This window comes from Mauremys reevesii, linkage group 6, assembly GCF_016161935.1.
Source record: "Mauremys reevesii isolate NIE-2019 linkage group 6, ASM1616193v1, whole genome shotgun sequence".
Lineage (NCBI taxonomy): Eukaryota > Metazoa > Chordata > Testudines > Geoemydidae > Mauremys > Mauremys reevesii.
The window spans coordinates 129,371,298-129,383,554 of NC_052628.1; the positions used below are offsets into that span (position 1 = coordinate 129,371,298).

At 48.1% G+C, this 12,257-nt stretch overlaps 1 protein-coding gene across 7 annotated transcripts in view; it reads right to left on the minus strand.

Annotated features, from left to right (window-relative positions):
- TSTD2 (thiosulfate sulfurtransferase like domain containing 2) overlaps positions 1 to 12,257 on the minus strand; it is a 57,528-nt gene that overhangs the window by 34,253 nt on the left and 11,018 nt on the right. For all 7 annotated transcript variants that reach the window (XM_039544475.1, XM_039544473.1, XM_039544469.1 and 4 more), the window contains exons 4-8: positions 11,034 to 11,142; positions 8,509 to 8,634; positions 7,213 to 7,318; positions 2,232 to 2,350; positions 1,365 to 1,523 (exon numbers count right to left, since the gene is read on the minus strand). In XM_039544475.1, coding sequence (XP_039400409.1) covers positions 1,365 to 1,523; positions 2,232 to 2,350; positions 7,213 to 7,318; positions 8,509 to 8,634; positions 11,034 to 11,142 — 619 coding nt within the window. The remainder of the gene's footprint in view (positions 1 to 1,364; positions 1,524 to 2,231; positions 2,351 to 7,212; positions 7,319 to 8,508; positions 8,635 to 11,033; positions 11,143 to 12,257) is intronic.

Below are 12,257 nucleotides of genomic sequence, written 5' to 3' on the forward strand. Positions count from 1 at the left end.
TAAAGTGGCTATCAGGAATTAGATGAAGGTTTCTAACCATTAGAGGAGTGAAGTTCTGGAACAGCCTTCCAAGGGGAGTAGTGGGGGCAAAAGACACATCTGGCCAGGGCTGCCGGGGGGGGGGCAATTTGCCCCAGGCCCTGAGCCCCGCAGGGGCCCCACAAGAATGAACTATTCTATAATATTGCAACTTTTTTTATGGAAGGGGCCCCCAAAATTGCTTTGCCCCAGGCCCCCTGAATCCTCTGGGCGGCCCTGCATCTGGCTTCAAGACTAAGCTTGATAAGCTTATGGAGGGGATGGTATGATGGGATTGGTCTTTGACTATCAGCGGTAAATATGCCCAATGTCCTGTGATGGGATGTTAGATGGGATGGGATCTGAGTTACTACAGAGAATTCTTTCCTGGGTGCTGGCTGGTGAGTCTTGCCCACATGCTCAGGGTTTAACTGATCACCATATTTGGGGTCGGGAAGGAATTTTCCTCCAGGGCAGATTGGCAGAGGTCCTGGGGGTTTTTTCGCCTTCCTCTGCAGCGTGGGGCCCAGGTCACTTGCTGGAGTAGTCTCTGCACCTTGAAGTCTTTAAATCACGATTTGAGGACTTCAATGGCTCAGACACAGGTTTGATACAGGAGTGGGTGGGTGAGATTCTGTGGCCTGCGTTGTGCAGGAGGTCAGACTAGATGATCATAATGGTCCCTTCTGACCTTAAAGTCTATGATTCTACTGAAAATCCAGTAGAGGAAAGTGAGGCCGAGATGTCATTGTGACGCTGCACCGGGCTGCCATGGGGTGCTCCAGGGCCAAGGGACCCGTTACAGAGCAGTGTAAGCCTATGAATATACATCTGTGGCCAAGAGAACAAGCAACACAGCAGGAAGGGGGAAGATTACCTACACTTTGAGCCTGGGCCTCAAGCTTCTCTTCCCAGAAAACAGGATCCTGGAAGTACCTGAGTCTGTCCTCAGCTGCAGGAGGTGCACATGTGTATATGACATGCCTCTCCACCCAAGCAGGAAGTACACTGAGTTACCCAGCATTCCTTGCACAACACACACAGGCTCTACATAGCTCAGACTGTAAAAGGAGGGCGCGGGGGCTAAAAATTGAGATGCCCCCCCACTGCGATTCTCATTTGACAGGGGGCTCCAACATGGAATGGTTGTTTTGGGCACATGCCTTCTGCCCTTCTTCTGATTCCCACCAGACGTACAAACCCCATGGGTCTGACGCTCCATCCACCCTGTAAAACACAACTTCACCAACCAGCAACAGAAAAAGCCACCCCCATATAGTCCTTCCCGGGCTGGGCAATGACTGCCTCAAGCCCCTGACCTGTGTGCTCCCAGAATGGCCCCTCACCTTGGTCCTGAGGTAGGCAGAGCCACGCTCACAGCGGATCCCTCCTGTACAGTACATCAACACGCGCTTGTTTTTAAACAGCTCGAGATTTTCATCTACGTAGCTAGGGAAGTAGCTGAACTTCCTGATGTCGGGCGCCAGGCAGCCCTGGAAATGACCCTGTAACAAGGAGATGGATGTGTGATCAACAGCACTGGAGAAAGGGGAGAGAACATTGGCTGAACTAAAGAACCAACCCTTTGGGCCTGACCCTCCAGGTCACTGCAGCTACTTTGGCTCCTCTAAGGGTAGTTAGGCACCTAATTTCCACTGATTTCAATGGGAATTAGTTAAGCACCTAAATACCTTTGTGCCTCACAGCATCTGGAATCTGGTCCTATAGCCAAGACATCCTACTCTGTCACCCCAGTGTGAAGGGGATTCACCGAGGCTCCTCCCTGTGGCTGGCACAGAGGGCACAGCTGGAGGATGGAGACTTGGTCAGGATGTCTCTCTGCTGCACTGATGGCCAAGGCAGGGTGGGCTTTGGCTGGCTAAGCTAGATTTGAATGGCTTCTCTCTGTTGTTAAAGCTTCGGCGTTCCCCCGTCTGTTTTACATCAGACTGCACAAGCTGCTCCACTGCTGCAGGACAGCGTGCTGTGCACTGAGCTGTAGGACCACCCCTCAGCACGGCACTGAAAAACCAGGCAGGTCCTTTGCTGCTTGAGGCGACGTACCATTCGTGAATTGGCACCAGGAGAGAGCTGCAAGGTAGCATGGCAATCCCTTCCCCTCAGTCACATCACCCACATATGAGGACAGGGTGAGATGATCCCCCCAACCACCACCACCACCTCCTCGCAGGGAGCAAATGCACAGCACTTACTATTTTACTTTCATAAAAGTTCCTGCAGTCCAGTAAAATGGTGTCGCTTTGTGCTTGAGGAGCCTGAGATAAATATTTTTCTACTTCTTTATGAAATTCCTCAGGGGATAAATGGATTCCTAAAAATAAAACACATGGAAAGAAGCTCTGAAAAGCTGAGCTGATTTAAATGCTGACCAGCTGAGCAATTCCACTTGGCCTCTCCTCTAATCCAGCAGTGACACATGTGCATGACAAGCTTCTCTGGGAAGTGGGTGCTACTGAAATATCAGCTGGTCTCAGCCTAAACATACTGGGCAAATGTATCTGTGACATCACTCCACAGGCTTAGTGAAAGAACAAACGCGTCACCGCAGGAGTCAAGGGAACAAAGGATGCCAAGCTGCTATCTGTCTTATCGTGGGCTGGGTGGAACAGCAGTGCTGATCCTCTGCTGCCTTGCCCTGTCATTTACACCCCTCGTGTGCAAAACACTGTCCTGCTGACTGGTGGCCTTTTATGCTCACTCCACTGGGGTGTAAATGGTGACACAAGGTGCAGGGCTGGGGAGGAGCAGGCCCTGAATGGTCTGGGCCAGCAAGGTCTGAACAAAGCTATCCCCACCTGCCGCCTCTACGCTAATGAGCCTGTGCTAGAGGAGGTATCCGGAAGTGGCTCAGGCAGAGCCAAGCTGCTCTGTTACGTCAATGTAAGCCCAGACGAACTCCACTGCTCTCCACAGCATCTCCGAGCAACAGCGCCCCCGGGGGGCATGCGGCTTTGTAGAGGGCCCCGTCACACCTAAGGAAACAGGCTGGCTTGCCTGCCCGCTGGCGCCACAGGCTGGATAACAATGCCATGTTTACAGAAAGCTGCCTTGGGGGCGCAGCACACGTGCTCATGAAAGGTCTTGCATTGTCAGCCTTGGAGAATGAAGCAGATCAGGCTGGCTCGGCACTTGCTAACCTACCTCAATCCTGACCTGGATGGCTGAAAGAAGAGCTTTGTCTCCAGGCCCATTCAGTTCTTGGTCTCTGTGCAATGAGGTCAATGGGGAGGAGGGGCTTGGTGGTCTCTAAGACCATCCAAGAGCCATGTAATTGCTGCCCTTGATGGTATCTGAATCAGTGGCTTAGCAGTGAGCAGCTCTGTAGCTTCATTTGTAATGTAGATGTTTATGGTCATTCAAGCCTACAGACTACGGGGGCCATTGTCCGCAGGCAGCACCTTACGCTTTTCGGACATGTTGCGAGGATGCCACGAACGCCATTCTCCGGGTGGCTTGTAACATCCAGGATAAAATTCCACCAACCGAGGGATGGGGGCGGCCCAGAGGCAGACCCCCTATTACATGGGTTGGCAGCCGGTATCAAGTGGAGTGCCCCAAGGGTCGGCCCTGGGGCTGGTTTTGTTCAATATATTCATTAACGATCTGGAGGATGGTGTGGACTGCACCCTCAGCAAGTTTGCAGATGACACTAAACTGGGAGGAGTGGTTGATACGCTGGAGGGTAGAGATAGGATACAGAGGGACCTAGACAAATTAGAGGATTGGGCCAAAAGAAACCTGATGAGGTTCAACAAGGACAAGTGCAGAGTCCTAAACTTAGGACGGAAGAATCCCATGCACTGTTACAGACTAGGGACTGAATGGCTAGGAAACAATTCTGCAGAAAAGGACCTAGGGGTTACAGTGGACGAGAAGCTGGATATGAGTCGACAGTGTGCCCTTGTTGCCAAGAAGGCGAACGGCATTTTGGGCTGTATAAGTAGGGGCATTGCCAGCAGATCGAGGGACGTGATCATGCCCTCCATTCGGTATTGGTGAGGCCTCATTTGGAGTACTGTGTCCAGTTTTGGGCCCCACACTACAAGGAGGATGTGGAAAAACTGGAGAGAGTCCAGCGGAGGGCAACAAAAATGATTAGGGGGCTGGAGCACATGACTTATGAGAAGAGGCTGAGGGAACTGGGATTGTTTAGTCTGCAGAAGAGAAGAATGAGGGAGGATTTGATAGCTGCTTTCAACTACCTGAAAGGGGGTTCCAAAGAGGATGGATCTAGACTGTTCTCAGGGGTGGCAGATGACAGAACAAGGAGTAATGGTCTCAAGCTGCAGCGGGGGAAGTTTAGGTTGGATATTAAGAAAAACTATTTCACTAGGAGGGTGGTGAGGCACTGGAATGGGTTACCTAGGGAGGTGGTGGAATCTCCTTCCTTAGAGGTTTTTACGGTCAGGGTTGACAAAGCCCTGGCTGGGATGATTTAGTTGGGGATTGGTCCTGCTTTGAGCAGGGGGTTGGACTAGATACCTCCTGAGGTCCCTTCCAACCCTGAGATTCTAGGATTCTATGCGTGATTCCTGCACACCCACTTCAGGCCCTGCTGAGGCACACCAATTAAGTACTAAATAGCTGCTGCACAGGATGGAACTGGCTAAGGCACTGCCTGACTTTGCCACACACTTCCTGCGTGAGCTACTGTTCTACTGCTGGAGAACAGGAAACACAGAGGCTAAGTTTAGTCCATGCTCCTGCTACCTCAAGCTGATTAGTGTAAACCATGGCCCTGCTCTTACACTGGGATCTTCTAGCACAGACTCCTGCACCTGGGCAATGAAACGAACGCAACTCCATGGGACATTCAGACCCTGATCTGCAGAATCCCAGTGAAATAAACAAGGGACACCAGACATATAGGGCTGTACAGCAAGTCCTGGTGCAGGATTGGGACCTAAATGTTCTCTTGCGTCCCATTTCTTTCACTGTCCCTTGCCGCAGGTACAGAGTGTGACAGTCTGTAGCCCTATGTCCACCTCATTTTCAAGACCATGATAAATTATGTACAAACTATGTCTTGTAAGGTATCATCTGAAAACTCATGATTTGCTGATCTTTATTGTCATGGTAGAATGTGTGTGGCAACATTGCATGTAAAGCTATAAGATTCTGCTGTATGATATTATGAAGACATATTTCAAATCTGGGAAAGTAGCCACAAAGCAGTTCCTCGGACACAAAAGGCAAATTGACGTCTCAGCCAAGTGTCAATGAAATCATATGGGAAAGCAGCCATTTTTTTTGGCAGGAAAAAGGGTGTGAGCAAGAAATTTGCATCTTGGAAAAGAAACAGCTGGACATTCCCATCCCCACAGACTTCCTGTCTCCTGAACCCCAGCTGGAGATGATTCTCAAAGAAAAGGAAGGTATAACAATGGGGGACAGATGCCCCCAAAGATGTCTCCCTTCATCTCTAGTCATGGCATTGACAACACTGGAAGAAAAAGAAGCATCACTGGACTGGGGAGAGATCCTGGCTGAGAGGAATTCAGCCAGTAAGGCTGGTATAAGAGGTGAGGAGAGAGATTTTTGCTTCGAATTCACTTAGCTTGTTAAGTTGGGTGTTAGTTTGTGTTGTACCTTTTATTTCCTTATAACCAATTTTGACTTTCATGCCTCATTACTTGTAATTTATTAATGACAGAAAGATGTTAAGCAATGTGTTTTACTGTTTCATCTAAACCAGTGTGCTTGGACTGAAGTGCTTGGGGAACTCCATGTGCGGTAACAGGATTTGTGCATATCATTTTCTATTAATAAAATGACGGACTTTATATGAGCTTGTGTTGTGCAGGAGGGAGCTGGGCAGTACAAGATGCACATTTCTGGGGGAAGTCTGGGACTGGGAGTTGTCTGGTGTTGCCCTGCAGTACAATCCAAGAGTGGCTGGCCAAAGCACCCATACAATATAGCTGGGGGCTGTGTGTGGGCAGACCAGGAGTGGTTGTTCTCTCAGCCAGGCAGTGTAAAAAGCACCCCAGGTTGGAGAACTGAGAGGACGCAGTTTAACAGTCCAGACTGTACCCTGGGTAATGTCGCACAGGGGCCTAGGCTAGAAGATCCCCGTGCAGTAGTGGGGCCATAATTTGCACTAATCAGCTTGTGGTAAAGACAGCGTGAAATAGAATATCATATGGACACATGAGGTCTACAGCAGTAGAACAGCAGAACTCACAGTTAGGGCCTGATCCTGCTCCACTGAAATCAATGGGAGCTTTGCCATTAGCTTCAACCAGAGCCAGACTAGGGCCTTGGGTCCCAGTTTAACAAACCACTTAAGCACATGCTTAACGCTAAGCACAGGCGTACGTGCTTTGCTGAATTGGGATGTTAGGTTCTGTTCCAAAACCTAGCAACATCAACAGAGGGTCTCCCATTGGCCCCAACGGGAGACCCTCATGGCTTAGGCCCTTCATGTAGAGTTTGGATCTGAGGAATTAACAGGCTCTCTGCAGTAGTTACTGGCTCTGTGAAATACCAAACACAGCAGCAATACTTACACAGCACACTCTGCGAGGCTTACAGTATCTGTGCTGTAACGGCAATTTTACAGCTGTCTGAAATATCCACATCTCATGCATATTTAAAGCAATTATAAATATTTCTTGTCCTCAAACTCCTCCAAATCATTTCATTATTAGTTATATACAGGTTCTCCTTACATCCTTTCTTACCCAGGATGACTTTTCAAGTGTTATGTGGTTCATTCTCAAAACTATGGGCAAGACTCAGTGACCTTAACTACTACTAACTTGGTGGAATGAAATGGACAGCTTATCAAAGCTACCAGTGGTTCCCTGCTACCAGTGGTTCCCTGCTACCAGTGGTTCCTCCTGGGCAGGAACAAGACCTGTTAGCAGGTAGTATGGGGAGGCCTGCCCTGCCACTGAATGTGTTGAGTCTATTTTGCAGATTAAAGCTATCAAAGCAGCTAAGTATTGTGCAAATCAATGACCTGATCCAGCAATTTCCCTACGAAGGGAACCCCCATTGCAAGCACAGCAGCTTCCCTGGACGTTTTGTAACAGTGCTATCTATGCTTTCGTCATATCCTGGTTACTGTGCAAAGACTGTGGTCTGGTGACAGTGCAACAGAACTGCCTTACAGTTCAGTTCCAATCTCTGTTATTAACAAGTTGTTATTGTTCATAAAAATTAATGTACCGGTTTCTTTGTAGGAGACTTTGTTTGGATTGATGCCCATGGGTACGATCTCTTCAAATACGCCAACCCGAAGGTCTGGGAAACAGTGAGCTCCTCCAGCACTGCTCTGGGAAATTAAAAATGAGGTCATGCCACCAAATTAAAGACACACCAACAGATGAACAGATCCCTTCAGACGTGCTGAAACTCCACTGTATTTCGAGTTTCTAAATTCATGTGATATGTCAATATAAGCAAATCGCTTTGGGGGACTGGGTGGCACAGGGGATTGGTGACTGCTTCTCCCCTTTCATGGTTGCCTCTCTGAATCCACCAGAGAGTGGTGGTGGTTCCAGTCCAGTTCCCAGTGGACAGTTATTCAAATCACTTAAAAAAAAAAGTCAACTGGCCACTAATGGAGAGATGCCAAGGGCTGAGTGGGCCAGGGACATTGAGCCAGCCACTCCCTGCTACCAGTGGTTCCTCCTGGGCAGGAACAAGACCTGTTAGCAGGTAGTACGGGGAGGCCTGCCCTGCCACTGAATGTGCTGAGTCTATTTTGCTGATTAAAGAAAGGTTTTGTTGTCTGGGGCTGGCAAGCTGGGACCATTCACCAACATTAAATTCATGGCAAATTTTAAAGAATAAATAAAATTCCCTTCTGATCTCTGGCTCTGCTGGTGTCTTCGTGGTTCACTGCGATCTTCAGTCAGAATGATCCCTGACACAGAACGCAGTTTGTCCCGGTGTGACTATATGTAATGGAAATCTGCAGTGATCCACGAGGGTCGCTGGACCCTGATGTAATGCATGAGGGACTAGCCAGATTCAGGGTTTTACTAACAGCAATGGGTGTGCAGGAGGAACTCTGCATGGGCAGGGGTGAGAACGTGCCAATTGCACATGCCGGTGTTTGAGCTGGGAGAATGCAATGCAGGAGTGCACATGTGCAACTTCGCACACACACAGGTGAAGGCTTTGCTGGGGCCCTAATGAAAAAAGATTAAATCAGCACTAGAATTTTATGAAGGACTTTTAGTTTAATGATCCTCAATTATTCCATCTGATTGTCTTATTTACAACATACAAAAGTTTTCTCACTGGAGACAAAACTATCCACAGGACAGTAAATAACAATGAAACAAAACTGTTTATCCCCAAATAAACTGTTCCTTCGGCCAATACTGCAGGAGCTGAATTCCTTGGGTTCAATGTGGATTTTTAGTGCAGTGGAGGGAACATTTATTTCTAAAAGAAATTCTGAGGATGAAAACAAACATTTGACTAAATAATTGTGTGTGGGTCCCTTTCTCTTACCTTGAAATCCTCTCTGCACAAAATGGTTTTGAACAGAGGGTGGGAAAGCATTGCCTCTATATAAAGACTGGTAGCTACTTTACTTCCACCAACTGTCCCATTAATGCCTTCTGAAGCGATGCGCACCTAGAAGCCAGAAAGGAAAGCTAGATTAAGATCTAGTCATAATGCAAACCAATCAAAATGAAATTAATGAACCAGGACCAGCTGGGAATGAGAGGAGAGTTGTAGAAAAGTGTTCAGGAAAAGAGAAAAAGTGGGGAAAAAACTATAGTGATCCTGAATGAGAGAGGAGAAGTGCAGCAAAAGAAACTGCAAAAGGTAACAATTGTTCTATGGCCGGTTCTGCTCTGTACTCACAAAAAGGATAATGAGGAAGGCAGAAAACCTTCTGCAGGAGCAGAAAAAACAATTACCAGTAAGGGGCAAATTCTGCAGTAATTAGACAGAACCTCCAATGGGAGTTTTAACCGAGTGAGGACGGTGGTATCGGTCTCAATAAAGCAGGTAGAGAGGGTGAAAGTGCCCGTGTTACAGTGAAACCTCTCCAACTCAGACGCATTATAGCTAGACTAAGAGAGAATTTTTTTTTTAAAGTGAAGACAATCTCAGAATGGATGGAAGCAAATTTTGACTAAATCAAGAGCGAGAGGAAAAGTATGCAGCTGATGGGGCAAATGTAACACCTGTCTTTGAGAAGGAAGGACTAAGAAACTACCAAGTAAAATATGAGCAAAGAAGGGGAAATGAATGTGTCAGGGCATTTCACTGTGGTATCTAGGAGCTGCATAAGAAAACCCAGCAAGAATATAAAGCTGCTTCTCTCTTTCCTCCTGGATAGAGGAGCATGACTTTGTCTATGAAGGGCTTTGGGGTTTATTCTGTTTTAAACACCATCCGTTCTGGGAAGCATTTCATAGGCCAGACATAGGCTGGTTTGTGAGCTCAGAATACTGTGCTGTTCCGGTCCCCAACCCCAAAGGATACAGAAGAGCTAAAGAAAATACAAAGAGGGGCAACAAAAATTATGCACTGAGTGGGGATGAGAGATAGAATGACAGACTGAGATAAGAGGACATACAGTGGAACCTCAGTTACGAACACCTTGGGAATGGAGGTTGTTCATAACTCTGAAATGTTTGTAACTCTGAACAAAACACTATGGTTGTTCTTTCAAAAGTTTACAACTGAACATTGGCTTAATACAGCTTTGAAACTTTACTACGCAGAAGAAAAATGCTGCTTTTAGCCATCTTACGATAAATGAAACAAGCACAGAAACAGTTTCCTTACCTTGTCAAATCTTTTTTTAGCTCTCTATTTTTTTTGGTAGTTTGTATTTAACAAAGTACTGTACTGTATTTGCTTTTTTTCCCTTCTCTGCTGCTGCCTAATTGCTTACTTCTGGTTCCAAATGAGGTGTGTGGTTGGCTGGTTAGTTCGTTAACTCTGGTGTTCATAACTCTGAGGTCCTACTGTAGCCCATTAAAAAAGTGTCAGGGGTCATGGACCCAGTTCATAAATAATTTCAAGGGAGCTAGACTACAAATGTCTGAAAAGGAACTATGCGTACTCTAAGAAGATAGTAGGACAAGAAGCAAAGATCTGAAGCTAAGGAAGGAAAAGTTTAGGGTAGGCACTGGGGAAAAGACTGTAGGAGCAATGGAGCAGCAGAACAGAGTAGCAAGGCAGGTAGTCAGGGCACCATCACTGTAGATGTTCAGGAAAGGCTAGAGAAGATGTTCATGGTGTTATGTACTGTAGTATAGTGACTAATCCTACAAAATGCAGGGAATCAGGCTGGATGAGCCAAACTCCACCCAGACTTGGAAGGGTTAAATGTGCTGCTGTGAACTAAATCAGTCCCACCTGTTGCACTGGTCGGAAGGGAAGGGCTGAAGAGGGGAGAGCCTGCTCAGCTGGGGGAGGAACACAGATGGACGCCCTTCATGTGGTGAGAAAAGCTGGGCTAGGACTGATGCCTGATGGAACCACCCTGGCACAGGACTATTTGGAGGGACCTGGGCACCTGGCCGGGGGTGTCTCACCTGACGGAGCAGTACAGCACTTGAGAGCTGAGCGCAGAGGGTGGATGGATGAGTAACTTTAGAGGGGCTGAGAACTCTCCTTTATTTTGTGTTTGTGACTTTGGACTCTGCTAGCCAAGAAGGGGATTGAGCTTTTGTGGTGACCTGGCTGGGTGCTGAGCAACACAAACCACCAGAGCGGGCAGGAGGCAGTAGCTGAAGAAACAGGTAGAGGCAGGCCTGCAGTACCACGCCTCACCATGAGGTGATGGACCGGGCCCCTATGTCTGTGAAGCTGAGACACAAAACCGTGCCTGACAACAAACAACCCTCTCCCTTACGCGGCCTCCATTGTACAGCTCGATGTAACCTGTACAAGCTCTGCTCTCTCCCTCAATGCCACAGTGCCGATCACAGCCTGGCTCTCCTGGGCACACCGATTCTCGCTCAACAGAGACAACTATGGGGAGGGGAAACAGCCACTCCTTAAAGACTTACCTTGCCAGTGAGATGAAGGTGCTGGCACAGAGACTTCTGCCAAGCACAGAGCCTCAGTGGGGCTTTCACCTCACGGTAACAGTAATACAACAGCACTTCTCCCACGCCACTGCCACAAGCGCCGCAAAAGAGAGCGAACAGGAAGAGTATTTTAGATTCAGCAGCACACAAGCCTGTGCAGTTAATACTGTGATTGGTGACAGACAGGGACTTCATCCTTAGAGAACTGGCCAGTTTCTTCCAGGCTGTTGTCAAAAGGTTTTGTGGGGCTATGTTGTTTGTTTTCATTTACTTCAAGAAGTGGAAATAAGTCAGAGATGGGGCAGATCTCTATATCCCTGGGTTTGTTTTCTGTACTGGCCTTGCCAATGTTGACAAAAAAAAACTAACTAGCCCTGCATGGCATATCATTGCCAGTAGCTCATACCCCATTTGCATTTGTAACCAGATTTCTTTAAACACAAGCAATGCGAGGACTCGTGTTTTCCAGACATGTCAGAGGCTCCTTGAGGACTAAGGCTGAAGTTTGAAAACTAAACTTAAATTTGAATTAGCCAAGTGCAAAAAACATCCACTTTTTTTAAAGGGCCAACCAGGGACCAAATTCTGAGGTGGTGTAAGCTGGGCTCTTACACTCAGACAAATGTTATAACCCACATGCTGGAGAGCCAGGAGAGGGTGACAGTAGAGGGTAGCTTGCATAGCCTCACCCTCTCCTGCTAGCTGCTTTCCTTGAGAGAGGTCTTTTTATGGCCTCTGAGTGTGTGTGTGAGTTCCTCCACCCCAGACCTTCCTTAACTCAGTGGGAAAAATTCAGAGATGGGGCCTGATTCTCCACCGCCTTGCACGGTGTGCAGTTATCTACACCAGTGTAAAGTGGGGGTGAAATGTGGTGGGGCTTCACACAGGTCAGACCGGCTGCACAAGGTGCATTTCGTAAGTGGGAATGAGTCCAGGGGCTCTAGGTTACTAGGGGTTCTAGAGCAGGGGGTTCAAACTCAAATGACCACGAGGGCCACATGAGGACTAGTACATTGGCCCGAGGGCTGCATTTACTGACACCTCCCTCTGCCACCCTCGGCTCCGCCCCCACTCCACCCCTTCCATTAGGCCCCGCCCCTGCCCTGCCTCTTCCCACCCCTTCCCCGCCCCCATTCCAACCCCTTCCCCGAAATCCCCACCCCAACTCTGTCCCCTCCCTGCCCCCAGGGGGTGCAGGAGTGT